Source organism: Podarcis pityusensis (genome assembly GCF_964106645.2).
Source record: "Podarcis pityusensis genome assembly, chromosome: 16".
Lineage (NCBI taxonomy): Eukaryota > Metazoa > Chordata > Lepidosauria > Squamata > Lacertidae > Podarcis > Podarcis pityusensis.
This window is the reverse complement of record NC_138041.1, coordinates 23,516,602-23,543,097: the sequence shown is the minus strand read 5'-3', so window position 1 is coordinate 23,543,097 and position 26,496 is coordinate 23,516,602. Positions and strand designations below refer to the sequence as shown.

The 26,496-nt window shown below is 48.4% G+C and overlaps 1 protein-coding gene across 1 annotated transcript; it reads left to right on the top strand.

Moving 5' to 3' along the window:
• The first annotated feature begins 5,134 nt into the window (after nt 1-5,134).
• NEFH (neurofilament heavy chain) lies at nt 5,135-25,443 on the top strand. Its single transcript, XM_080986206.1, has 4 exons — nt 5,135-6,178; nt 16,527-16,726; nt 21,155-21,279; nt 22,819-25,443. Exons 1-4 carry the CDS (start codon nt 5,293-5,295, stop codon nt 24,464-24,466), a joined length of 2,859 nt encoding a protein of 952 aa, XP_080842332.1. The 5' UTR covers nt 5,135-5,292; the 3' UTR covers nt 24,467-25,443.
• Nucleotides 25,444-26,496: the final 1,053 nt, after the last annotated feature.

Here is a 26,496-nt window from a genome sequence, read left to right as displayed (position 1 = left end):
GTGTCAAGATTGAAAATGTATATGAATGGCATAATGCCATGTACTTTGATATTTTTTGTAGTTTTTAGCTTTTTTCATTATTATTATCATTATTAAGGAATTTTCTTTTGTAATTTTGGTTGTCTATATTTATATGTATTTGTTTAAAGCAAAATAAAAGTATTTTAAATAGAAAATAGAAAATGTATATGAATATTTCTTTTAAAAACATGAAAATAAAATATTTTTTAAAAATAAATAAAAATGAAGCAAAACCATTCTAACATAGTTTAAAACATTCTAAAAACATTTACAATTAAAGACATCTCAAACTGGTTACAGTGAAAAACGTTTTAAAAGCATTTGCCATTTAAAACATCCTTCTATCCAATGATTACAGGGTAGCCAGGAGCAGTACACCCACTGAAATAAACAGCCATGATGACTAACTAACACTCACTCATTTCAGTGGGTCCACTCCTTTTTGCAGCATGGGTCTCCTCTGTTGCACAGGAACATAAGAGTGAGGGGTGGTGCAGTGGTTAGAGTGCTGGGCTAGGACCTGGGAGACCAGGGTTTCAGCCCCCACACTCGGCCTTGAAGTTCACTGGGTGACCTTGGGCCAATCACTGCCTCTCAGCCTAACCTACCTCACAGGGTTGTTGTGAGGTATTAGATGAAGAGGATGGGAGATGAAGTGAGGTATTAGATGAAGAGGATGGGAGAACCACCCTGAGCTCCTGGGAGAAAAAAAAGGAAAAACAAAACTTTTGGTCACTAGATCCCAGCTGCTGCCGTTGTTATTAAACCACACACACACACACACACACACACACACACACACACACTCACACACACGTATGTTGCTTTTTAAAAAAAGAAACTTTGGAAACAATGTTGGATGGGGATGAGTGGAGAGATCAAGGTTGTCTGCTCCCCCTCCGCCCCCTCCTGGACGGAAACTACACTCTCCCACTTGGAGTTATCTCAACCCGCCCCCTTCCCTGGCGCGACTTGCGGATCTGCCCAGCCGCACGTATGAACTGGGCCAGAAATAGGACCGGGCTGGCATGACCTGGCCCTCTGCAGCAGCGGAGGCGGCCCCTCCCTCCTGTTCCCGCACCTGGATTGCGGCAGAAGCCCCGGGAGGGAAGGAATTGTCAATGCCAGCAGCCCATCAGCAGCAGGCGCCCATCCCTCTCTCTTGCGCACTCAGGGGTAGTCCCTGCTGCTTGCTCCAGCCACGTGTCACAAATAGCATCTGAAAGGGAGCGGAGGGGATCGTCTGCGGCGTGGAGAGGTGGGTGGATCGAGGCGGATTTGGGTACAGGAAGGAAGGAGTCATGAAAACGAGAGAGCAGAGCGTCAGAGGAAGCTGCTATGAGTTCTGCAAAGAACATTCAAGGTCCCTTTTGTCTTCTGGACAGGGAGTGAATTTGACCACTCCTGGCTGCTTTATGCTGAGTCAGACTCATTCGGCCACCTAGTTCAGTATTGCCTACACTGACTGGCAGCAGCTCTCAAGGGTTTCAGGCAGGGGTGATTCCCTGGGGATGCCAGGGAATTGAACCTGGGACCTTGTAAATGCAGAGCAGATGTTCTACCACTGAGCTATGGGCTCCTTCTTGAGATAACCCCACAAGGTTCAACACAAGTCCTGGGAGAAGCTAGCTGGAAACAGGATGCTGAACTAGAGGAGCCATTGATCTGGTCTAGCAGGGCCACCCCAGCTCTGAGACTGCAGTAATAATACTTGTAATGCCACTTCGTTGGAACATTCAGTTCCAACCTGAGCAGTCTCCAGCGGTGGCTGGTGCCCCTTGAGACATGGAATAGGTTGGAAGGGAGGGAGCCCAGCAGTAGGTGGCGCCAGATTCAAGGACAGGCAGAGCCAACTACTTCTAGCTTTCCCACCATCCCTGCTGAGTTATAGAGAGAGATATTAAGGAGAAGGAAACTGACAGGCAACGCCACCCCCTGGACTGGTTAGAAGTCAGGTAAGCAGGCTGGAGGGGACTTGCTGAGATTGGCACCCCATTCATCAAAACGGGGCAACCTCCCCTGCCTGCCATTTCCAGTGACCTACTGAATCCACCCTCTCCGCTTCATTTATTTATTTAGGGATGGGAAAGACACTCCCTGTCTGAAGCCCTGGAAAGCCTCTGCCAGTCAGTGCAGACAGTTCTGAGCTAGATGGAGCAATGGTCTGATTTGATATTAGGTAGCTTCCTATTTATTGCAGCTCTTCTTCGTTTTAGAACCATAAGAACTCGTATCTTAACTTCTTGTTAGGGGAAGGGCTGTAACTCAGTGGCAGAGCACCTGCTTTGCATGCAGAACGTCCCAGGTCCAAACCCCAGCATCTTCGGGTAAGGCTAGGAGAGACCCTTGTTTGAAATTTTGTAGTATAGATAATACTGAGCCAGATGGTCTGACTGGATATTTATTTTTTTATTGCACTCATATTGGGGTTTATAGGGTGTTAGGGGAGGGGTAGTACCTCTGGTGAGGGGAAATGTCCTCCTCCCTCTGGGGTAGTTTGTCCAGTTTTGGTCCTCACCTTGCACTCAGCTCTTGCCTGTGGCTCCTAGAAGCTGTCAGCATGTGGCAGCAACCACAGGCCGGGAAACGGCTTTGACTGGCTGGCTAAACCAGGTGAGGGTAGCCAATCGGTCTCAAACTCTCAGTGGGTTAGGGACTTCTCCCGCATGCAAAGAGAGTCTTGGCAGATTGAGTGGACAAGACCAATAGTAGGTCCATCAGTCAGGAAGGCAGTCAAGGGGCAGATGGGGCTCCTAAGCCTGGGAAGGTAGCCTATCCAGGAGAAGGAAAAGTCTGGTCCTCTGGCGGTTCAAATCCCCATGATGGGGTGAGCTCCCATTGCTTGGTCCCAGCTCCTGCCAACCTAGCAGTTCGAAAGCACATCAAAGTGCAAGTAGATAAATAGGTACTGCTCTGGCGGGAAGGTAAACGGCGTTTCCATGCACTGCTCTGGTTTGACAGAAGCGGCTTAGTCATGCTGGCCACATGACCCGGAAGCTGTACGCTGGCTCCCTCGGCCAATAAAGCGAGATGAGCACCGCAACCCCAGAGTTATCCACAACTGGACCTAATGGTTAGGGGTCCCTTTACCTTTACCTAAACCAGGCATAGGCAAACTCGGCCCTCCACATGTTTTTGGGACTACAACTCCCATCATCCCTGGCCACTGGTCCTGTTAGCTAGGGATGATGGGAGTTGTAGTTCCAACATCTGAAGGGCCGAGTTTGCCTATGCCTGGAGTAAACTCTACAGAAATCCAGAGTGGAGTTACTAAGACGGTTCTTCTATGCCTCCTGCCAACTCCTGCAATCAACCTGGTGCTCTGCTTTCCTTTGGACCACATCAGCCAGGCCGAGAGGGGAGTTTTGTTGTCTGAGCAGCCCAAGGACCTCCATACACACTGCCCAGGTTTGCACCCCAGGGAGGTCACTTTGATGCTGCTATCACAGCGCCTTGACTCCCACTCCATTGTCTCTTGAGGGATGCCAACAATCCCACATTTTTCTTCTAGGAGCTGAAGGCTATATCCACGGTTCTCCCCCTCCTCACTGAATCCCCCCAACAACCCTGTGAGGTAGGTTAGGCTGAGAGACAGTGGCTGGCCACCAAGGTCAACCAGTGAGCTTCATGGCCAAGTGGGGATTTGAACCCCAATCTCCCAGGTCCTAGTCCAGCACTCTTCTCCTGCCTTCACTTTAAAGAAGAACCACAGTCTCAGGTGTGGGAGACAAATGCAGCCCTCCAAGCCTCTAGTACAGTGGACGCTCGGGTTGCGAACATGATCCGTGCGGGAAGCACATTCGCAACCCGCAGTGTCCGCAACCCGCAGCGCTGCACCTGCACACACACAGGTTGCTATTCGGTGCTTCTGCGCATGCGCAAAGTGCGATTTAGTGCTTCAGCACATGCGCAAGCATCCAAACCCATTCCGGTACTTCTGGGTTCGGCGCGGTGCACAACCCGAAATCGCACAACCCAAAGCATCTGTAACCCGAGGTATGACTGTATCTGGCCCTCGGGACTTTCCTCAGGCCACGCCCCTCGCTGACTCTGCTCCACCCCCCTTCCCTTGTGCTTTCGCCCCTCTGGGATGTGCCACTTCTGGCTTGGATGGAGAGAGACTCTGTTTGGTACAAACTTCTGAAATGTGCCTGGTTTAATTGTAGCCTACAAAACCGTCGCATCTGTTACTCCGCCCATTTTTGCCTCTTGCCACGCCCCCATTGAAATGCAGCCCCTGAAGGTTGCTCATGAAGGAATTCGTGGGCGCGAGCCCCGAGACCCTTTAAGTAAAATTAACCACCACATACTTCCAGCGGAAGGAGCCCCAGAACCTCTTAACAATGAAATGCGGATGTAATTAATGGGTTCATTTGTTCTTATTACAGGTTATAAAATACAATGAATGCTGTAAAGGAAAAATTAGTATGATATAGTAGCTCGAATATTATATTAAACAGAAGATGGTTAATCCTATTTGTAATATATTGTACTTTAAAGAAATGTAATCTGAATCCTGAAATATTGTTTAGTGGGCTAATTTATATTTATACTTTCAGCAATATTACTTTTGTAACACAGTTTGGTATGGGTAATTTTTTTTAAGTGTCAGAATCTGGAGAAAGAAAAAGAAATCAATAAAACCATCACACACCTTGAGTTGGGGGAGGGGGAGACATGAGCCCCAGGACCTTTTCAATTACACTGAACCATCATATGCTGTACCTCAAGCTGGGGACTCCCGAACCCCAGTCCCAGATCCTTTCAAACAATTAAACCATCACATATTTCAGGTCAGGAGGTGGAGGAAAGACGTGAGCTCCGGGACCTCTTAAACAATACCGCCCCACCTCCCAAAATAATATATCTCACGTTAGGGGCAAGACACATAATTTGAGCCCGGAACATCTTTTCAAACGAGGAACCCTTTTCCGTAAGTGTCTCAGGTTAGGAAGGCGGGGTACTACTTTGAGCCCCGGTACCTACTGAAAAGCTCTGCAGAGTTTGCCTTTGGCAGGAGGGGTGGGATGCGGGCACAGGTATATGTGTGAGAGAGGGGGGAGGGGGGAAGAAGCCGTTTCATCTCCTCCTCTACCACCCCATCTCTTTCTCTCTCCCTCCCTCCCTCCTTTCCTTCTCGCAGAAGGGGCGGCCCCGGGATGCTCGGCGGCCGCCGGCGTGCGGTATATAAGAACCGCGGCGCTCCCTTCTGCCGCAGTGGCCTCTCTGGCGTGTCGCTCCGACGGCAGCGGCGCCCTCCCCGCCACCACCATGATGAGCTACGGCATGGACACGCTTTATAGCGGCCCCTCGTACCGCAAGGAGCCCGGCTTCGGCGGCGGGCGCTACTCGACGGCAGCCGCGCGCTCCGCAGGCGGCAGCGGCTCGTTGGCGTCGAGCGGCTTCCACTCGCAGTCGTGGTCGCGGGGCTCGGCGGTCTCCGTCTCCAGCTACCGGCGCCTGGGGGCGTCGTCGGCGTCCGGGGCCGCGGGGGTCTTGAGCCAGCTGGGCTCGTCGACTGAGAGCCTGGAGTCGTCGCTGAACGGCGACCTGCGCGGGCGCAACGAGAAGGAGGTGCTGCAGGCGCTCAACGACCGCTTCGCCGGCTACATCGACAAGGTGCGGGCGCTGGAGGAGCAGAACCGGCAGCTGGAGGCCGAGGCGGCGGCGCTGCGGCAGCAGCAGGCCGGGCGCTCAGCCATCGGGGAGCTGTACGAGCGCGAGATCCGCGACATGCGCGGCACGCTGGTGGTGCTGAGCGCCGAGAAGGGGCAGCTGCAGCTGGAGCAGGAGCACCTGGAAGAGGATTTGGCGCATCTCAAGCAGCGCCTGGACGACGAGAGCCGGCAGCGCGAGGAGGTGGAGGCGGCCATCCGGGCGCTGGGCAAGTTCGCCGACGACTCTCAGCTAGCCAAGGGCGAACTGGAGAAGAAGCTGCAGGCGCTGCGCGAGGAGAGCCTTTTCCTGCGCCGCAGCCACGACGACGAGGTGGCCGAGCTGCTCCTCCAGATCCAAGGCAGCAGCGCCCTCCAGGTGGCCGTCGAGGCTCGCGACGCCGCAGCCCGCTCCGACGTCACCTCTGCGCTCAAGGAGATCCGCGCCCAGCTGGAGGGACACACCGTCAAGAGCTCCATCCAGTCCGAGGAGTGGTTCCGAGGTGAGACTATAGACGGGGCGGGCCATTCCGGAAAGGAGGAGGGGGGAGTCAGGGAGCCCCCCGACGGTGGGATAAGAGAGCTGGGCGCGGGGGGGGGAGCTTTGTCCAAAGGAGGGAGGGGGAGGTCACCCCACCCGCAACCCTTCCAAGGACATGGAGAGGGCCGTCGGGGAACCACTGGAGGGCCCCCAGTAGCTGGGCTGGGCGGGGGCAGCAGCTTTGTCCAAAGGAGGCGGCCACTCGGGAACCGCCCCAGGAATAGGAAGGAAGGAAGGAAGGAAGGGGACGCCGGGGAGCCACCGAGAGCCGGCAGGGAAGTAGGGCTGCGGGTGGAGGCACCTTAGTCTAAAGGGGGTCGGTCGGAGGACCATTCTGCAGTTAGGAAGGAAGGCGTGCCGGAGAACAACCTCAGCGGCAGCAGAGGGAGAAAGTGCTGTCTCCTAGCAGCCGCTTCATCAAAGGAGCGGCGAGGAACGGAGGGGGTGTCCCCCGCGCTTCATAATCCAAGAGTGGACCCAGCCCCCCGCAACTATTTGGAAGTTTCAAAGCTGGGAGCGCGCCTTCGTTGGGAAGGGTCAGCGGATGGGGGCTGGTGGGTTTCATTTTTCTGGCTATTATTTTAATAATGTACCGCCTCCTTATAGTCAAGCATAATAATATATCATCATAATTGCAAATTAAACAATTGGTCGTTGTTAGGTGCGAAAAGGAGCGCTTGCAAAATTATCTGTTGATTTTTCTTCTTTTTGGATAAAAAGCCCTTTCATCTTGGATATATTCAAGGGCAGGCTGCGAAAACTCGCTGTGAATCTTCACACACAAACATACCAAGCGAAACCTCTATTTCTCTCTCTCCCCCCCCCCCCATATTCGCCTCGCTCCCCATCCCTGAAATCGCGCTCCTACCCCAAGGCAAGAGGGGAACAAGTCGCCTGGAGCGGAGGAATTTCCAAATGTATTTTTTTCGGGGGGGGGGGTTGTCCTCTGCGTGCCGGGGTGGCATCCCTTCACAAGCCATTACTCTGCAAAAATGGAGACCTTGTCATGGAAGTCTCCACGCAAAGGAAGGCGTTGCAATGGGGGCGTGTCCCTATCTCAGTGCCCCCCCACGTCTAAACAGCTTCAACTGGGAAACCTATAATAGCAACACTTACAGCTAAAGCGAAACTCCCCCCCCCCCTCCCCGAGTGAAGCAGACTAACCGCGTGGAATTGCTTGTATAATATATGCCAATGCAGTGGACAGGATACTTCTGCGGGGGCGGTGGGAGCGGGGGCGGGGATACTGGTCATTGCCCACCCCAGCTGCTGAGTTGGGGGAAGATGTCCTGTCATGGAGGTCAGGCACGCTAGCCTAGATAGAAAAAGATTAGGAAATGCGTTGGCAAGGGAAGAAATGTTGGGGGGAGGGGTGGATTGCCTATTAAAGGAGTTGGGAGGTGGATGAAAGACTCTCTTTCCAGAGTCTATAGCGAGGGAAGGAAGACTCCAAAAGGGGCGGGGGGCGGGGAGAGAATGCATTCAGGGGCTCAGGGGGTAGTGGTGAACTTTGGGGATACCTGGACTGTGAGCGCGTTGCTCCATTGCACCAATACGAGGAGGGAGGGAGACTGATTCAGCACTGTGGACAGCGGTGGAAGGAAAGTACAGCGGTAAGCTTCAGGTTACAGACTCCGCTAACCCAGAAATAGTACCTCGGGTTAAGAACTTTGCTTCAGGATGAGAACAAAAATCGTGCTCCGGCGGCGCGGCAGCAGCAGGAGGCCCCATTAGCTAAAGTGGCGCTTCAGGTTAAGAACAGTTTCAGGTTAAGAACGGACCTCCAGAACAAATTAAGTACTTAATGCGAGGTATCACTGTATTGCGCCGTCACTCTTGGGGGACAGAGGGTGTCCTTTCATTCATTTGCTGTGGGTGCAGTTTCTACAGGGGGAAAAAGATGAATGTATGCCTCTCCTTGGTGCAAAAGGCGGCTACATTTCCCGCTTCCCGGGGGGGGGGGGGGTTTGAACTAAATCTGTCACCAGTCCTATCCGTACTGCGGAGGTACGTAAGAAAAAGGGGTCGATCCGCCTTGCTACAGAGAGTGGGGAGAGAAAATGGTGGGGGCAACCATGTGTGGGACGAGGTTGGAGGGAGGGGGGGACGCGCGCTGTGTCTGGGCGCCGCTCTGCAGTCTCTGCTGAGTCAGTCCTCGCCTCCTGCAGTAACTTGAAGCCAAAGTCAGCTGCACGCGGGGAGGGGGGTTGTGGGGCGGAGGCGGCTGCCAGGCTGGCGCAGGGTGTCTGACTTCTCTTCTTACAGCCACTCCCCTCCCCAGGGCCCCGATCCTCTCTCGCCGCCCCATTTTTCCTCCTCCTCTGGCCATTTCCCAGTTTCCCATGGGATCCACCCACACACCTACCTATTGAAGCGAGAAAGGCGTTGAAGTGGGGGCGGGGCGGGGGCGTCCCGGAAAGGCTGGTAACGTCGGGATCGGATGCAGTTGGGGCGGTCGGTGCAAGCGCTCGCGCCTCCCAAAATGAGTTAGGTGGGAGGGAACCTAAGCTGTTTTACACCGAGTCAGACCATTGGTCTGTGTAACTCAGAGGCTGCCCCAGAGATCCTGGGTGGGGACATTCCTAGCCCTACCTGGAGACGCCGAGGATAGAACCTGGGACCTTCTGCATGCAAAGCAGGTGCTTAACCTTTTTGCTACTGCCTTTCCCCCCTAAACGGAGCCCTTTCGATTCCCAAGCACGAGCGGATTTCAGGGACTGCAGCAAAAGCAAATTCTCAGAACCAGCCGGAAAGTTGGAGAGCTCGAGTCACCGTCTCTACCACCTAGCCGCTCTTTTCCTCTCCACGCGCCCCCTGGCTATGCTAGCCCGCGTTCAGGGGCCCGGAGTGTGGAGGGACGACGCTGTCCAGGGTCCTGATCCCGCAATTTTTTCCAGGACGCTTGCTTTATCACTATGACAAGAGCGGGGCCGGCGCGGGCGCTGTCCGCGGTGCTGATCCTGCTTCTTTGTGCCGATGTCGGCGGGGGTCCTGATCCCGCTGTTCGATTGATTGGTTGCATATATATATATCCCACCGTTTCCCCCCAAGGAGCTCAAGGCACCGTACATGGTGCTCCCCCTCTTCATTTAATCCCTGCAACAACCCTGTGAGGTAGGTTAGGCTGAGAGGAAGTGACTGGCCCAAGGTCACCCACTAAGTTCCATGGCTGAATGGCGATTTGAACCCTGGTTTCCCAGGCCCTAGTCTGCACCACTTTAGACCGTGCAGTAGGGGTTCAGTTGCTCTGTTCCTCACGAAGACTGACGCGGAGTGTTACTAGTGGAGAGAGAGAGAGGCTCGGATCACAATACCGCAATTTATTCCTGGGATTGGTGAGGCGAGTCACATATAACTTCTCCCTAAATTTACCTCCTCCTTCTTAGCATTGTAAGGGGAATCCGTGTTGTTGGAAGTTTGCGGGAGGGACATATTTTTACTTCCTACAGATTGGGAAATCCCTGCTGTTGTTGCAGTCCAGCTTTAACAGTTCTCTTGTCTTTCCTTAGCAATTCCTGTTTGTAGCCACCAGCAATACCCTCCTCCTTTCATAAAGGCTGGCAGAAGCCTGGAGGGCAGCTGCAGGAATGTGAGCCAAATATCTAAGCTGGTTTTCCCACAGGCATCTGGGTGGCAGCTGTGAGAACAAGATAGGGGACTGGATGGGCCATTTGCCTGCTCCAACAGCCAAACTCTGTTTATGTTATTGTGAGGAAATGAAAAGCCTAGCTTATGGTGGCACCAGGTTATTATTATTTATTAAATTAAATGTGTCACATAGCACTTTCATTGTGCAAAAAGCGGCACATCTCTTTCCCTTGGGGGTGCAAACTGCAACCCATACCACCAGCTTCTAGAATTATCTGTTCCACAAGCCCTTTTAAAGTATGTTGCTTGACAGCTCTTCAGCATGCCTGCATTGTGAAAATGGCACAGGCTTAAGAGTGAGTGGGATGTGACCTAATGGCTCTATTCTAGTCCTGTCAGGCAGGTTCCCGTACTGAGAGGCGGCTTCAGATGAGATCGTCAGGTTGGCCCCGCAACCTAAAGGGAAAAGTAAAACCACAGAAAGTAATTGAGATGAACAGCTGAAGGTCACTTAATGCAGACAGGCCAATTCTAACACACACATCCCTTGCTCACAATACGAGGTGCTAAAAGGACGGTTCTTCTCCCCAATGCCCCATTGTATGGTCATTTGTAGAGGCTTTTTGAGTCCATTTTCACTACTGATTTTGGCTCCTGCGTTTATTCTAGAATGAAACCATCCAGACATCATAACGTATTGCCACTTCCTTAATTTCCCAATGGAGTAGTTAGTGATGGTCACTAAGCGAAAATGTCACCACCCACATACAAGAGGCAGGTTATTGGCAAATGTGGGGGAGATATAAGGCTTGCAGGAATAAAAAAAGAGAAATGAAAGGAAAGGAAAGGAAAGGGGTCATGAAGTCCCCCCAAATGCAGATGGGGGTGGGACTGTTTGATCATGTACAGACAGAGTTGTGAGGGGTTATGGCTATGTTTATTTAATCTATTTATATCTTGCCTTTTTACAAAAAAACATTGCAACCTTTTAAAACATTATTAAAAAACACAGTAATAAGAACAAACCGGCTAAAAGCAATAATTAAAATACACCAGAACAGATTTAGAACCTGCAGTTAAGATTCATTTCCCTCTGACCATAGCCCAGTGATCAGCATCGTCTGCACCTTAGTTTTCAAAGGCGTGTCTGAATAAGAAGGTCTTAGGCTGTCAGTGGAAATATGACAAAGAGGAAGCCAGTCTAACCTCTCCTTGGGAAGAAATGCTGCTGTGTGGGAGCAGCCACAGAAGGGGCTCTCTTGTGGATAACCACCTGCCGTGATTATTCAGATGCCGGTGGGATTGAGAGAAGTTCTAATTTGGCAGCACAACTGCAATAGTGACTGATGGTAAACTAATCCCCCTGCCCCCTGCCCTAGGCTTCCTGTCCTTGATCCCACAGTTGCTATGCTCTCCCCAAAAGAGCGCTGTGGCAGAGGCCTTTCCTCAACAAGAATGGCTGCCTGCAGGCCCAGACATCACCAAGGCCAGCCCATCCAGTAAAGTGTGTGTCGAGGTTGTTGAGACCAGCTCTCCCTTTCTGAGAGGGGCGCCTCCTATCTGGAGGTCTGGAGTGGGGTTGTGTGAGCTTTGAAGGTGTAGATCAGTGAGGGCAAGTGTCAGCTAATCTGTGTCTTCTAAGGCTGTCACTCCTCAGACACAGTACAGTCTCTCCACCAAGAAAGGGGAGATTTGAAGTCTCAAAAGACAATGTTGATTTTCTCTCTCTCTCTCTCTCTCTCTCTCTCTCACACACACACACACACACACACAGAGAGAGAGAGAGAGAGAGAGAGAATCAACATTGTCTTTTGAGGCTCTTTGTGCTCCCTCTAATACTGAGTTCAGGTGGTTGAGTGTCGACAGGATTTCAGCTCAAATTTGGCCAATGAGAAATATATAGCCATGCTTTGGTGAATCCTGAAGTCCGCAGTACAGTAGTACAAAATACTTGCAGAAAAATTAAATTAGAGGACTTCCTCCCCGCCCCCCAAAAAACCCCAACAACCAGCAGCCAAAACCAGCAGCCCCAGGAACTACGGAATAATGAATGTCAATTGGTGATGGAACAGGCAGAAAACCAGGAAAGAGGGGCAGGGGAGAAAATAACTGGTTTGCTTGAGCCTTTTAGAGTAGGGTAGGCTGGAAATCTGAAAAGGAACAGTCTTAACCAAGGGTGGGGAGACACTGCAAAATTTTGTTGCGGATCCCACGATGAAGAGCTCAGTTGTGTACGCAGATGGTTTGAACAAGCATCTCAAGCAGCAGCATGGGCTGTGCTCTGGGTCAGAGGGAGGTGGGGCAGGGAGTTGATTCTGCCACTCTAGAAAGTAATCTCTGTAGATGGCTGGTCCTTCTCCTCGCTTGGAGAGACTGAGCACCACCACCTCCAAACCAGAATGTGTCCTCCTTAGCACCAACTGTTTAAATCATAATTCCTATGCATTTCTTAAAAGACCAGGTGTTTTGCAATATCAGCGTTCATCTGCACACTAACCCTGAGAGGTAGGTCATCATCACCCACATTCTATAAATGGGGCTCTGGGGAGGCAGGCACAGGAGCTAGATTCTAAGCACAGCCTTATTTTCTCATATATATATATTACTGGTTTTTGCACATGTTTTCCAAACATAACATCTCATCTTATACAATATAACAAACCTTTGGCTGTCACAGCCTAGGACTTCTGTCAACCTCGATTAATGGTTTTCTAACTTTCTTTCTGATTTTGCATTTTATTTTAATAGTTATTGCTATAAAATCCAAATCCTAAATAAACTCCTTCTTAGTCCTTTTTCGCAATAATGCATATAGTTCTCCTTACAAAACTTCTTGCAACCCTACAAAGCACAGCCTTATTTTCAAGATGCAGGAAAATCTGTTAGTCTATGTTAGTTTCCATTCCTCAGGATCCGTTCATTTATGGCCATGAAGACATAGGTGTTTCCTTCTCCCCGCCCTTCATTTCTGATATCACTTAAACCAAACAGCCTTTTTCTGACCTACCTCATCTATTTTTTGCTCTTCCTGCCCACTGCTTGCCCATATCATTTTTCTATGGTCCCCTAGCTGGAAATGATCCTGGGAAAAGTTTATTCTATGGTGGCCATAGCTCAGTGGGGAACAGTCCTAGCTCAGTTGCAGATCATCTGCTTTGCATGTAGAAGGTCCCAGATTCAATCCCTGGCATCCCCAAGTGATTTTAGAAAAGACTCCTGTCTGAAGCCCTGGAGAGCTGCTGCCAGTCAGTGCAGACAATACTGAAGTAGACGGGCCAACAATGGGGCTCAGTATTAAGCAGTTTCTTATGTCCCTCTGTGTATTCAGAGGTTAACTGCCTTTGAATGCAGAGCTGCCCTGAGCAATCATGACATTTCCCAGCCACTGGTATGTGTGTGGAGACAGCCTGCATTTATCTCAATCCCTTTAAAAATATTCCTAAATCAGAGGCTGTTATCCTGCCTTCTGGAGAGGAGTGTCATATGTTGACTACACATTAGAGAGGCAGTGTGGTTCAGTGGTTAAAGTGCCAGGCTTAGGACCTGGCAGGCCAGGGCTCAAATTCTCACCCAACCATGAAGCTCACTGGGGGGGACAGGAATTGGGGGACAATCACTGCCTCTCAACTTATCCTATCCACAGGGGTCTTGCCGGGATTAAATGAAGAGGGGGAGAATGCCATACACGCCACCTTGAGTTCCTTTGAGTGTAAAAAAGTGCAATAAAATAAATAAAATAAAATAAATACATATTTATGCACCATGGCGAATACAGCGTTTGTTTAGGCTCCATTCCATTTGCCACCTTTACTGCTGCTGATCCTTTCTGGAAAATCAGAAGTACAAACACATTAAGGTTTGTTTTTCAGGATGCTGCAGTCAGCAATATGTGAATGCTGCGCGAGCCCTTCTGAAAGAGACAAATGATGTATGAGCAGAGATCAGAAGAGTTCACAGCTATTTAACAATAGCATTCAACTGATTTGGGTTTTGTTTTTTAAGTTGCGTTTTTTTTCTTTTTTAATTTTAGCAGATCATTAATGAACCCAATTAAAAGGAAAAACCCTTCACCACCATCGCAGCGCGGTTGCCTGGAAAGCAGAGAAAGAGAAAGGACTCACATTCATTCTCTGCATCCATCTGCCTGCATATGTGGCAAGGCAGTAACATGAAGTATTATCCCTCCACAGGATGCCACCTGAAAATCCAAATTCCCCTGCCCTTCCCCTTGCATCTGGGAGCTATGAAACCCCTGCTGAATCTAGTGGGTGATCAGGATCAAACCCTCCTTTATATCCAAGGCTGTATACCTTATAGCTTATGATGCTGGAAACAACACACAGCAAGCCAGCAGCTTAAATAATATAAAACAGACAAGAAGTATAAAAATCAGTTTTGTGGTTTTTTTTGTAGAGGGCATATTGAGGCAAGACTATATACATTTGGGAGCAAGATTCATTCCACTTTTAAACCTGAACAGCCTTAAATGAGTGCAAAACCAGTATATTGTATTTTTTAAAAATCCGTTCAGAATGTTTTAATAATGCACAGTTCATTCCCCACCTCCCCGGAACTTGCCTAGTTCCGGATGATGACGCTGAATCATCTTGCAGATCCCAGCAGAGGGGGCTGGGCTGCCCATTCGTCTCAGGAAGCAAAGTGATGGAGGCTTGGAGGTTCCCATCAGGGGCTGGCCAAAGCGGCTGAATTGTCTTAAGCCCGTTATTAACCCTTCCTCCTCTCTTTTCCCCATCTCTCCGCAGCTGTGCTAGCTAGGGCTGCTGGGAGCTGTAGTCCTGGAAGGGATCGGGGCAAGCGGGCCGGCATTGCAGTGGTGGGCGTGGCCAGTGGCAAAAGTGGGCGGAGCAACAGGCTTCACTGCCGCCTGGGTACCATATAGGCTACATTTAAGCCATGCACAATTCAGAGCTGCATACGGGCATCACTCTCTAGCCAGGGAAGTATGAGGCACGATCACAAGAAAACAAGTGGCCCATCTAATCCAGCATTCTCTCAGTGGCCACCCAGATGCCCCAAAGGGAAGCCCAGAAGCAGGACCCCAGAACAAGAGCCTTCTCCCCTCCTGTGGTTTCCAGGAACTGGTGTTCAGTAGCATGACTGCCCTCCAACCAGTGCCATATAAGCTAAACAATCTATAGCTTAGGGCCCCACTCTCTTGGAGCCCCCCAAAAAAATCAAAGGGGAAAAAACTGGATGTACACTTCCAAAATATAAGATAAAAAACAAATAAAATAAAACCTACATACAGCAACAGTGTTTTGTGTTGTGTAAGTAATGGGCCCCGCCTGCTAGCCTGCTCTCTAAAATATCACTGGTTTGCTCATTTCTATATTCAGTGGTACCTCGGTTACATACGCTTCAGGTTACAGACTCCTCTAACCCAGAAATAGTACCTCGGGTTAAGAACTTTGCTTCAGGATGAGAACAGAAATCGTGCTCCGGCAGCGCGGCGGCAGCGGGAGGCCCCATTAGCTAAAGTGGTGCTTCAGGTTAAGAACAGTTTCAGGTTAAGAATGGACCTCCAGAACGAATTAAGTACTTAACCCGAGGTACCACTGTATAGGGTGCCTACATTCTGCATTGACTGGTTGCATGGTAACATGTGCAAATGGCTTTCGATACCTATTAGGTCCATAAATTACAGTACCATACAGCATATATTCAACACAAAAAACAGCGACAATTTGTTGTTGACAAAGGACAGCTGGACATATAAAGGGCCCCATTACCTTCAGTAGCTTAGGGCCTCATCAAACCTAAATCCGGCCCTGCTTCCAACCGTGGAGGCAAAGAGCAGCCATCATGTCTAGCAGCCATTGATAGCTTGGTGCTCAATGAATTAGTCCAGACTATGAACTCGTCCAATCACATTTCAGGGGCACATTCCAGTATGGCAAAATCACTAAGTAAAAGGATAGCAGAGAGCCTGAGGTCTGTCACATGGGAAGGGGCACAGCATGTGGAGAGTCCCAAAGGCCATATCGAGAGCCCTGGAGGGGGCCCAGAATTTGGCCCCTGGGACTGGAGTTCACTCCTGTTTTGGACCATTGTGGATGGAGTAGGAATGGCCTGTACTCTGCAATCTTTCCTTGACGATATATTTTGGCATGCTTTGTGACTGGATAGATGCTTTTTCTTTTTCTTTCCCCCCAATAATATTTATTGAATTTCATACAAACACATAACTTCAATAAAACAAAAATAAGAAAAACAATAATAAAAGAAAAGAGAAAGAAATAAAATATTACAAACCTCACAAATAATACCCAAGAATACCACCACATACACAAAATAAAACTTAATTAATTAATTTAACTTCCAATTTCATAAACATATTACTTGACTTCCTCTCATCTCTTCCATCTGAATTTCCTTGTAATTGAATGTAGCAGTTTCCAATATCATTATTCCAAAAAACAACATTCTGGTTATTATCAAATTTCCTAACTTTTCTTATCGTTCTGTTTCTCATTTATTTATTTAATCCTAGGCCTAATTAGTTCTTTCAAGGAGTTGCAAATCTTTAAATATTACAATATTTATTCAAATAGTCTTTAAATTTCTTCCAGTCTTCTCGATATTCCTCTTCTTTCTGGTCGTGGATTCTCCCAGTGAGATCAGCCAGCTCCATAAAGTCCATCATCTTCATCTGCCAATGACTGGATATATGCTTTTTCTCCTTTCCCTTCCCCACGTTACAGTGAGGCTGGACAAGCTGTCAGAAGCGGCCAAGGTGAATACCGATGCCATCCGTACAGCACAGGAGGAGATTTCTGAATATCGCCATCAGCTGCAGTCTAAAACCACCGAGCTCGAAGCTCTCAAGGGGACGAAGGAATCCCTGGAGAGGCAGAGGGCCGACATTGAAGACCGCCATCATGTTGATGTCCTCTCCTATCAGGTAATGTGTGGGCCAATGGCAGCTGCCTACTAAAACTCCCCCAACCAGGTGCCCTTCAAATATCAGGTCTCATCAGCCCCCCATGTGGCACAGACAATGGGGAGGAAGGATAAGGCCATAGTCCAGTGAGATCTGGGTTCACCACCTGGATTTAAATCCACCAGTCTTTAGCTGTGTAACCCAAGGGTAGCCCAGGATAAGCCAAGCTCTCCTAGGCTGAAAACAGACAAGAATGTTTAAGAAAAGAAGTGTTGAAGCTTCTCCCACTGCCAGCACTGAAGGAAGATCTAGCTACCACCCTTATCAACCTCTGTCTGTGGATTGAAGAGGGTGCCATCTTGTCTTTGATTTGTAAAAATGTTACATGGAAAAAATACGAGAGACATTACACATACTTCTGTAAAACAAGAAAATCTTTAATAATAATAAAAAAATGGATGATAATGGCAGTCCTCCTCAGAGCAGACCGGTTGGAGTTAATAGGCATGGGTAACTTTGGTTTGATAATTTCAATGGATCTACTCTGAGTAGGGCTTAGGTGTATTTTGTTAAGAACTCTTAGCACCCTTAGGAGTCCCCTGTTTCCCTCTCAGAACTACAATTTCCCAAGCGATTTAACAATGAATCCCTCTTCACTAGGAACTCTGGGAATTGTTGCTCTGAGAGTGGAATAGGAGTCTCTCCCAGCAACTCTCAGCACTCTTAACAAACGACACTTCCCAAGATTCTTTGGGGGAAGCCATGACTGTATAAAGTGGTAAAATACTGCATCTAGATGAGACCTAAGGCATACAGCTACTAAAAACAAAAAACAGACCTTAGGTGGATCTACACACGGGGGAAAAACACTATAAAAAAATTAGAAATGAAATCATTCTAAAAGAAGAAAAAAACACTATGTAAAAACCGCATAGAATTTTCAAATTTTTTTTTTTGCTCTCCAGCGCCATCCCGTGTTGCATGTTTATAACACATTCAAAATGTTGGTGGGTTTTTTTTTGGTTTTTTTTTTTACTAATGTAGCTGAGTCCCTTGTCTGGTTGGCTTGAAGACAACCTCCCTCCCTTATACACACATGCAGATAAACACCAAACAAACAATGCTCCCCAAAGCAACCTTTATTATTAGTGATGTTTTGTTGATGTTCCTAACTTGGACAGCTTGCAGATCCTAGAATATGCTCCCAGAACCCTTTGCAAGAGACTCAGGTTCTTTGACATGGAAAAGCCAAAAAGTTGAAGGAGCGTCTCTACCCCCATTGTTCTGCCCGGATACTGAGGTCCAGCCCTGAGGGCCTTCTGGCGGTTCCCTCCCTGCGAGAAGCCAAGTTACAGGGAACCAGGCAGAGGGCCTTCTCGGTAGTGGCGCCCTCCCTGTGGAACGCCCTCCCACCAGATCTCAAAGAGAAAAACAACTACCAGACTTTTAGAAGACATCTGAAGGCAGCCCTGTTTAGGGAAGCTTTTAATGTTTAACAGACTATTGTATTTTAATATTTTGTTGGAAGCTGCCCAGAGTGGCTGGGGAAACCCAGCCAGATGGGTGGGGTATAAACAATAAATTATTATTATTATTATTATTATTATTATTAGCTAGAATATGGCTTCTCTAGAAGAGAATGGAAAGCCAAATGCTTTACTCTCAGGCAGAAGTACATTTTGCCTATATAGCACTCACAGCCCTCCCTGACCTTCTCCCAGGTGGGCAAGCTTCCTAACAACGCTGGCACCATTTAACAGCTCCATGCTGTCATGGGAGAAAGAAGCTGTAAATGTGGCATTTATAGATATGCCCCTTCAACATACTACATTCCTGTGTGTCTGATCATTCTGCAGCCAATGGAAATCAGCCTCTCCTTGCCCTGCTGAGCCCATTTACTTATTGTTATTATTGTTTGGATTTATTGCATTTGTATCCCACCTTTCCTCCAAGCAACGGAAGGAGATGTATATATGGCTCTTCCCCCTACTTATAACAGTCCTGTGAGGTTGGTCAGGCTGAGAGGGGTTGACCTGGCCCAAGGACACCCAGTCAGTTTCCTCATGGACCCTGGTCTCCCAGGTCCTAGTCCAATACTCTAACCACTACACCACACTCCCAAGAAGTGACAGGTGCCCACCCTTAATGAGTTTTCCATACTACGGGCTGCCACAGGATACTGATGGTTAACATGTTGCTGTTAGTGCTTCTGCAGCAGTTTTTTTTTATCTGCCCTTGGCTTTCTGTTATTTGTAATTGGTATTTGTGGTTTCATTCCTTTTACTGCACTGGGATTACTTTTGTGGTGAAGGGTGGCTTAAAACTATCTTTAAATACCTTTAAATCATTAAATAATCACACACACACACACACACACACACACACAGAGAGAGAAAGAATATTTAAGAGTGAAATCTCTTTCTCCCCCTTACGACTTCAACATCTTTGACCTGGATGCAGTTCAAGCGGGACTGCATTGGTTTCAGTGCATGCTTAGCCCTCCCATTGAAATGAATGGGGCTTGAAAGTGCTTGGGTTTGGGCTGGATCAAAATTTCAGGCTTCTGGGATCTACTTTGCTATTTACTGGAAGGCATCAGAGACTGGTTTATTAGTGCCAACAACCTCTGCCTGCCCTCAGCCAGCCCACCACTGGCCTTCCTTCTTACGAGTCCAGGGAAGTGACCCCGGCTGCCAGCTTCCTCCTCTTTCGTCTCATTGTTGCCCCTAGTAGAACTCAGCACGGAGGAGGATGGAGACAAAACTAAGAATTAGTTGGCTCTGCCTGCTGGCGCCCCCTAGTGTTGGGCTCCCTGCCTTCTGCCCAAGCAGCCCAATGGGCACTAGCTGCCACTGGCAGAGGCCTGAGACACACCAATTGCAGCCTAGTCGAAAAGGCACACACTCCAGTTGTAATATAACGATAACCAGTGCTTTTTTTCTGGGGGGACGCAGGGGGACGCATACGCCTAAACATGTTGTGAATGTTTGTACTTTTCTCCATTTGATGTATTTATTTTTCCTGATTTGAAGTATAAAATGGTGATTTTCTCGAGTCAAAAGGAGAGCATCCCTAAAAAAAAGTTTGTTTTTAAGAAAAAAAGCACTGACAATAGTTACCTGCCCAACAGGTCACAATGTAAAATATACCATTAAAAACAGTTGAAAACAAATTGCAAACATAAGAAGAGGTTGGGTCCTAAAAATAAGACATCTCAAACACCAAAGGCTGGGATAGAGAGGTGCATCTTCAGCAAACAACAAAGATTGAATAATGCCATTGGCAGGTGCACCTGTGTGTGGAGGGGATTAGAAGTCCAGGGGTCCTGTACCTTTTTACCTTACCTAGAAGCCCAGGAAGTATTTGCACACCATTCTCCTGAAACTGAGGAACCTGGTGCCTTCAAGGTTCCTAAATGCTTAGCTTTGGAGCATATAGAACAGCTCCTCCTCCGTGTTCTTCCTGCAGTCCTTCTCCAGAGTGACCCTAGGAGCCCATCCTCAGGGCATCCTCATTTTCTTTTTTTCTTTTTTTAAATAATTTTTATTAAAGTTTCAATCAAAAATTAAACAACAAACAAAAACAAAGAAAAACATAAAACAAATACACAAATACACAATACAAATCCCAGAAAGAAATTAAAAAAAACCACGAAAAGCAAAAATCAACAATAAAAAACAACATAACAATTAAAAACAATATCTCTTTTCCATTTCCGTTTTTGAATTTACTTATTTTCTGGACTTCCTCATACCTCCCTCTTTTGTATTCCAATCCAATTTGTTTGTCCAGCAATTTCTTTTCCACTTTTTTAATCCCAATCTTTAATTTTAATATGATGTATAACTTCAACTTCTTTAAACCTAATCTTTGATCTTAATGTAATATAACATTGAAATTTTACCTCTTAATTGTCAAGTTTCCATTTCCTTAAACATCTTTAAACCTAATCTTTAATCTTAGACTAATCTTAGTCTATCATTAACTTTAACCTGTACAGCTGGAAACCGCTTATATTCAGTCCAACATCACTCTAACATTCTTTAATTTTGCAATGTTTCTGAAGATAGTCTTTGAATTTCTTCCAATCTTCCTCCACCGACTCTTCTCCCTGGTCACGGATTCTACCAGTCATTTCCGCCAGTTCCATATAGTCCATTAATTTCATCTGCCATTCCTCCAGCGTGGAGGGCATCCTCATTTTCTTAAACCCCCAAAATAAGGGGTGTCTTATACAAGGGGGCGTGTTATACGCGGAAAAATACAGTAATAGGTCTTCGATTCCTCCATGATCCTGGACCGGCCACTACCCCACACTGGGTCATCACTGCGGCCCTTTGGCATCAGTCACCTCACACTCTGCCTAGTGCTAGGCCCAGCTGTGACCCTGTGGTTCACTCACTGGCCACCTGAAGATGATCCACACTCTTCCCTGCCTCTCTTTCATAGGAGAGCATCGCACAGCTGGATAATGAGTTGAGGAACACCAAGTGGGAGATGGCCGCCCAGCTGAGGGAATACCAAGACTTGCTGAATGTCAAGATGGCTCTGGATATAGAGATTGCAGCTTACAGGTAGGTGTCGCTTCATATCCCTACTCTGACAGGCTCACAGGCATAAGCCCTTCCTCCTCCAGACACGGCATCCTTTCCTTTCATGCTGTCATGCACAGGCTCATCCCTGTGCACGTCCAGCCTTGTTTTCTTCACCTCGGTCCTTCAATTCCACTCCTCCACAAACCGCTCTTTCCTGGGGTTTATTTATTTATTTTATTATTTTTTTTAAAATCATTTAAAAATGTATACCCTGCTTTTCACCATTTAGGTCTCATAGCGGCATACAATGTTTTTTTTTTTAATGTTCAAGGTTTAAAACAAATAAAACCTCTAACATGTAAAAACTTCAGAATTTTATAAAGTTTCAGAAATTTAAACCAAGAACACCTGAAATATTTTAAAACATCAGAGCAGCACTTGGGACATAAAAGCCTCATGGAATAAAATGGTTTTAATCAGGCACCTGAAACTTAGCAGGGAGATGACGTATGCCTGACTTCTAGTGGGAGGGAGTTCCACAGAGTTGGGCCCACACAACTGAAGGTGCAGCTTCGTGTTGCGATGAATCATGCTTCTGGTCCCTGGGAGACCATTAACATTGCTTCCCTGGGTAAGTTTTTAATTAAAACTGTGGAGTGTCTATTTAGACATAGATCTAGCCATTATTTTCCAGGCACTTTCCTGGCAATGAGACCAAGGGAATAAACATTATTCACCAGCCAAAGTAAAACAAATAGATACTGGTCATCTTCACACCATACATTCAAAGCACTATGGCACCATTTTAAACATTGCTTCCCCCAAAGGATTCTGGGAGCAGTAGTTCAGTAAGGGTGCTGAGATTTGTTAGGAGACCCTTATTCCCCTTCCCAGAGCTACAATTCTCAGAGTGGTTTAACAGTCAATCCCTCTTGCCAGGGAACTCTGGGAATTGTAGCTCTGGGAGGGGAATATAGGGTTCTCCTAACAACTCTCAGACCCTTACTGAACTACTGCTCCCAGAATCCTTTGGGGGAAGCCATGACTGTTTAAAGTGATATCATAGCGCTATAAATGTACAGTGTGGATGTGGCCATTGCTGTACGCCCTCCTGGTTTTCTGCATGGTGATTGGTAAAGGTAAAGGTAAAGGGACCCCTGACCATGAGGTCCAGTAGTGGCTGACTCTTGGGTTGCGGCGCTCATCTCGCTTTATTGGCCGAGGGAGCCGGCGTACAGCTTCCGGGTCATGTGGCCAGCGTGACTAAGCCGCTTCTGGTGAACCAGAGCAGCGCACAGAAACGCCGCTTACCTTCCCGCCGGAGCGGTACCTATTTATCTACTTGCACTTGGATGTGCTTTTGAACTGCTAGGTTGGCAGGAGCTGGGACCAAGCAACGGGAGCTCACCCCATTGCGGGGATTCAAACCGCCGATCTTCTGATCGGCAGGTCCTAGGCTCTGTGGTTTAACCCACAGCGCCACCTGCATCCCATATGGTGATTGGTACTCGCAGCCAATTGGTTTAGCAGACTCTGACTTCCTTTGATTTCTCCCACCCACCTTTTTTTTGGAAACAGGAAGCTCCTGGAAGGCGAGGAATGCCGCATGGGAGCTGGGCTGGGCCTCTTTCCTTTCCCTGAATCCGTCCCCAAAGCCCCCAGCATTTCCACCCACATCAAGTTCAAGAGCGAGGAGAAGATCAAAGTGGTGGAGAAGTCTGAGAAGGAGACGGTGATTGTGGAGGAGCAGACCGAGGAAGTTCAAGTGACTGAAGAAGTCACGGAGGAAGAGGGAGGTGAGAAAAAGGAAGAGGAGGAGGAGGAGGAGGAGGAGGGAGAGGGAGAGGGAGAAGAGGAAGCAGAGGAGGGAGGAGAGGAAGAAGAAGGAGACACAAAAGAGGAAGAAGAACAGGGAGAATCTGAAGGAGGAGAGGGTGGTGAAGAAGAAGAAGAGGGAGAGGCAAAAGAGAAGGAATCTCCATCAGCAGAAGAAGCTCCAGAAAAAGCACCAACACCTCCAGAAAAAGAGGTCAAATCTCCAGGCAAGATTCAGTTGCCAGTGAAGGATGATGCCAAATCTCCAGCACCCAAGTCTCCGGCTCCCAAATCTCCAGCTCCCAAGTCTCCAGCTCCCAAATCTCCAGCTTCCAAGTCTCCAGCTCCCAAGTCTCCGGCAGTTGCCTCCCCGACGCAAGAGGAATCCAAATCCCCGGCCAAAGCGAAGTCTCCAACAAAGGAAGAGGCCAAGGCCCAGGCAACAAAATCGCCCGAAAAGCCTGCATCCCCTACCAAAGAAGACTCCAAGTCTCCGGCAAAAGCTCCCTCTCCCACCAAGGAGGAGAGCAAGTCTCCAGATAAGGTCAAGTCTCCGGCAAAGTCTCCGGCAGCAAAATCTCCGGAGAAAGGGGCAACCCCGACAAAGGAGGAGGCCAAATCTCCAGGGAAGGTCAAATCCCCCACAAAGGAGGAGGTGAAGTCCCCAGAGAAAGCCAAGACCCCACCAAAGGCCAAGTCACCTGAGAAGGAGAAGCCCCCACCGAAGGAACCAGCCAAGCCACCTGCGAAGGAGGCCAAGGCCCCTGCAAAAGAGGAGGAGAAAGCCCAGGTGAAGCCAAAAGCAGAGGAGAAGAAAGAGAGCAAGAAGGAAGAGGAGCCCAAGAAGGAGAGCCCGGCCAAGGATGTGCCAAAACAAGAAGCCAAGGTGGAGGAGAAGAAGGGGAAGGAGGAAGACCAGAAGAAAGCCACCAAGCCAGAGAAGGAGGAGGAAGCACCTTCCAAGGCAGAGGATAAAGTGAAGGAAAAGGAGCCCACCAAAGCGGCAGCAAAGGCCAAGCCGGAGGCAGAAAAGGAAGCGGAGAAAGCCAGCAAGAAGGAGCCCGAGCCAAAGACGCCGGCCAAAGAAGCGAAGGCCAAGGAGCCAAGTAAGCCGTCCGAGAAGGAGCCTGAGAAACCCAAGGTGGAAGAGAAGAAAGAGGAGCCCAAGAAGGAGAAAGTGGAGCCCAAGAAGGAGCCGGAGGAGAAGCCCAAAGCCGAAGCCAAGCCCAAAGAACCAGCCAAGGCGGAGGTCAAGCAGACCCCCAAGGCCGAGCCAGCAAAGGAGCCGGCCAAAGCCACCAAGCCCAAGGCTGAGAAAGTGGAGAAGTCGTCCAGCACAGACCCCAAAGACAGCAAAGCCGCAGAGAAGGCGTCCGCGGCAGAGGAGAAAGCGAAGAAGAGCGAGAAGTGAGAGGGAGGAAGCTGGAGGCACCGGCGGATGTCGGAGGAGCTGTTCAAGGGCCCTTGCTGCCTCAGGACGGGCTCCTTTTTTTGCCCTTTCGAAGGCTGGACCTTTTCTGCTTAGGCGAGTGGTGACTCTCGCTCACCCGCCGAGGCATGGAGCTCATGTTAGCAATATGTTTATGTGAAAGAAAAATAAACAAGACACCCCAAATAAGCAATGAACCGAGCCGCCGCCACCCCCCAAAAAAGGTGGTTCAATAATGTTATGATAGCTTCCGTAGCAGAATGTGATATACGCAGAATGCCACATTTAAACACTTGAATTTATTTAAGGAACGGGGAGAGGGAGGAGGGGAGGGGAATATCCAGAGCAAAACTTGACTGCCCTTTTCAAATAAGTGCATTTATTTCCAAGTACGGGCAACGATGGGTCGAATGCAATAAATGAATGTATGCAGTTAGAGCTGGGATTTATGCTTTGGGAGATGTATAGTAGGCTAGAGAATTCCAAAACGATCTAGAAAAAAATGCCTTGTCTTCATTTTCACACTGTCGAGAGCTTCATCCGTAGCTGGTCTCAGGAGGAAGGTCATTCAGGGCGTGTTTTATACCGGAAACCTAAACGGGTTTCAAAACTGGTTCCATTGCTTCGGTTCCTCGCTTCCATTCTTAAGGGACCCTGGGAAATACAAGTTTACCATGGATACCGAAAAGGGATTTCTCAGCAGAATCCCTTTGCAGGGGAACAGCAGTTCCCGATGTTTTCTGGGAAGGAGCCATGCCTGTCAAAACCGGTTGAAAACCTGGCTTAGGTTTGACGTATAGATGTGCCCTCTGTCGTTTAAAAAAACAAAAAACCATGCACACACATGCACACACTCACCCACTGGAAAAAAGAAGTGCACTACAGCAAGTCAAACGTTCACTTCCAGTTGCTTCTGTGCAATAAAAGTAAACAAAAATGCTTACAAAGAGCTGACTCTCTCCTCTGTGTTGTGGTCTCCTTTCTGGGGTGTCAAGAGGGAAGGTTTGGCAGGTGGAGCTCAGTGGTGAACGATGTGCTTTGCATGCAGAAGGTCCCCGGTTCAGTCCCCTAGCATCACCACAAAAAGGGATCAGGAAGTAATGGCGAAAATCCTGGGGAGTCATTGCCGGAGTGAAATCCTGGGCTCAATGAGCAAATATTATTATTATTATTATTATTATTATTATTATTATTATTATTATTTGTGGTACACTGGTTTGACATCGACTGATAGGAAGTGCCTACAGAGGGTGGTGAATACAGCACAGGATATTATGGGCCATCCCATGAATCCACTGGATGAAATAGCGGAAGAACGTTGCCTCAGGAGAGTGAGGGAAATTCTCAGGGATGATTCACACCTTGGCCGGCACTTTCTTGATCTCCTGCCCTCAGGCAGAACATATAGAAACATGATTAGTCGCACCAACAGGGTAAAGAACAGCTTCTATCCGTGGGCTGTTAGGCAGCTGAATGAAATATAACAGGGCAACTGACTTTCGGGTTTGGTGGGTGTGCGTCAGTAAACGAGGGGAATGAAGACTAAGAGAGCTGAGTGGGGGGTGCTCGTGGAATCTCACTGTATACAAGTTGTACAAGTGACAATAAAGTATTTCAAATTTCAATAATAATAATAATAATAATAATAATTTATTATTTATACCCCGCCCATCTGGCTGGGTTTCCCCAACCACTCTTGGTAGCTCCCAACAGAACACTAAAAACAGAATAAAACTTCAAACATAAAAACTTCCCTAAACAGGACTGCCTTCAGATGTCTTTTAAACGTCAGATAGTTGTTTATTTCCTTGATACCTGATGGGAGGGCGTTCCAGGCGCCGCTACTGAGAAGGCCTTCTGCCTGGTTCCCTGTAATCTCCCCTTCTCCCAGGGAGGGAAACGCCAGAAGGCCCTTGGAGCTGGACCTCGGTGTCCGGGCTGAACGATGGGGGTGGAGACGCTCCTTCAGATATACAGGACCGAATGCTCTGACCTCAGCTTCCTCTGCTCCT

Excerpts from the sequence above, each read along its gene's own strand:
- NEFH (XM_080986206.1), top strand. The coding sequence starts at position 5,293 with ATGATGAGCTACGGCATGGACACGCTTTATAGCGGCCCCTCGTACCGC. Across the intron at positions 6,179-16,526 it reads GTCCGAGGAGTGGTTCCGAG|TGAGGCTGGACAAGCTGTCA; the intron begins GTGAGACTATAG and ends CCCACGTTACAG. Across the intron at positions 21,280-22,818 it reads ATAGAGATTGCAGCTTACAG|GAAGCTCCTGGAAGGCGAGG; the intron begins GTAGGTGTCGCT and ends TTTTGGAAACAG.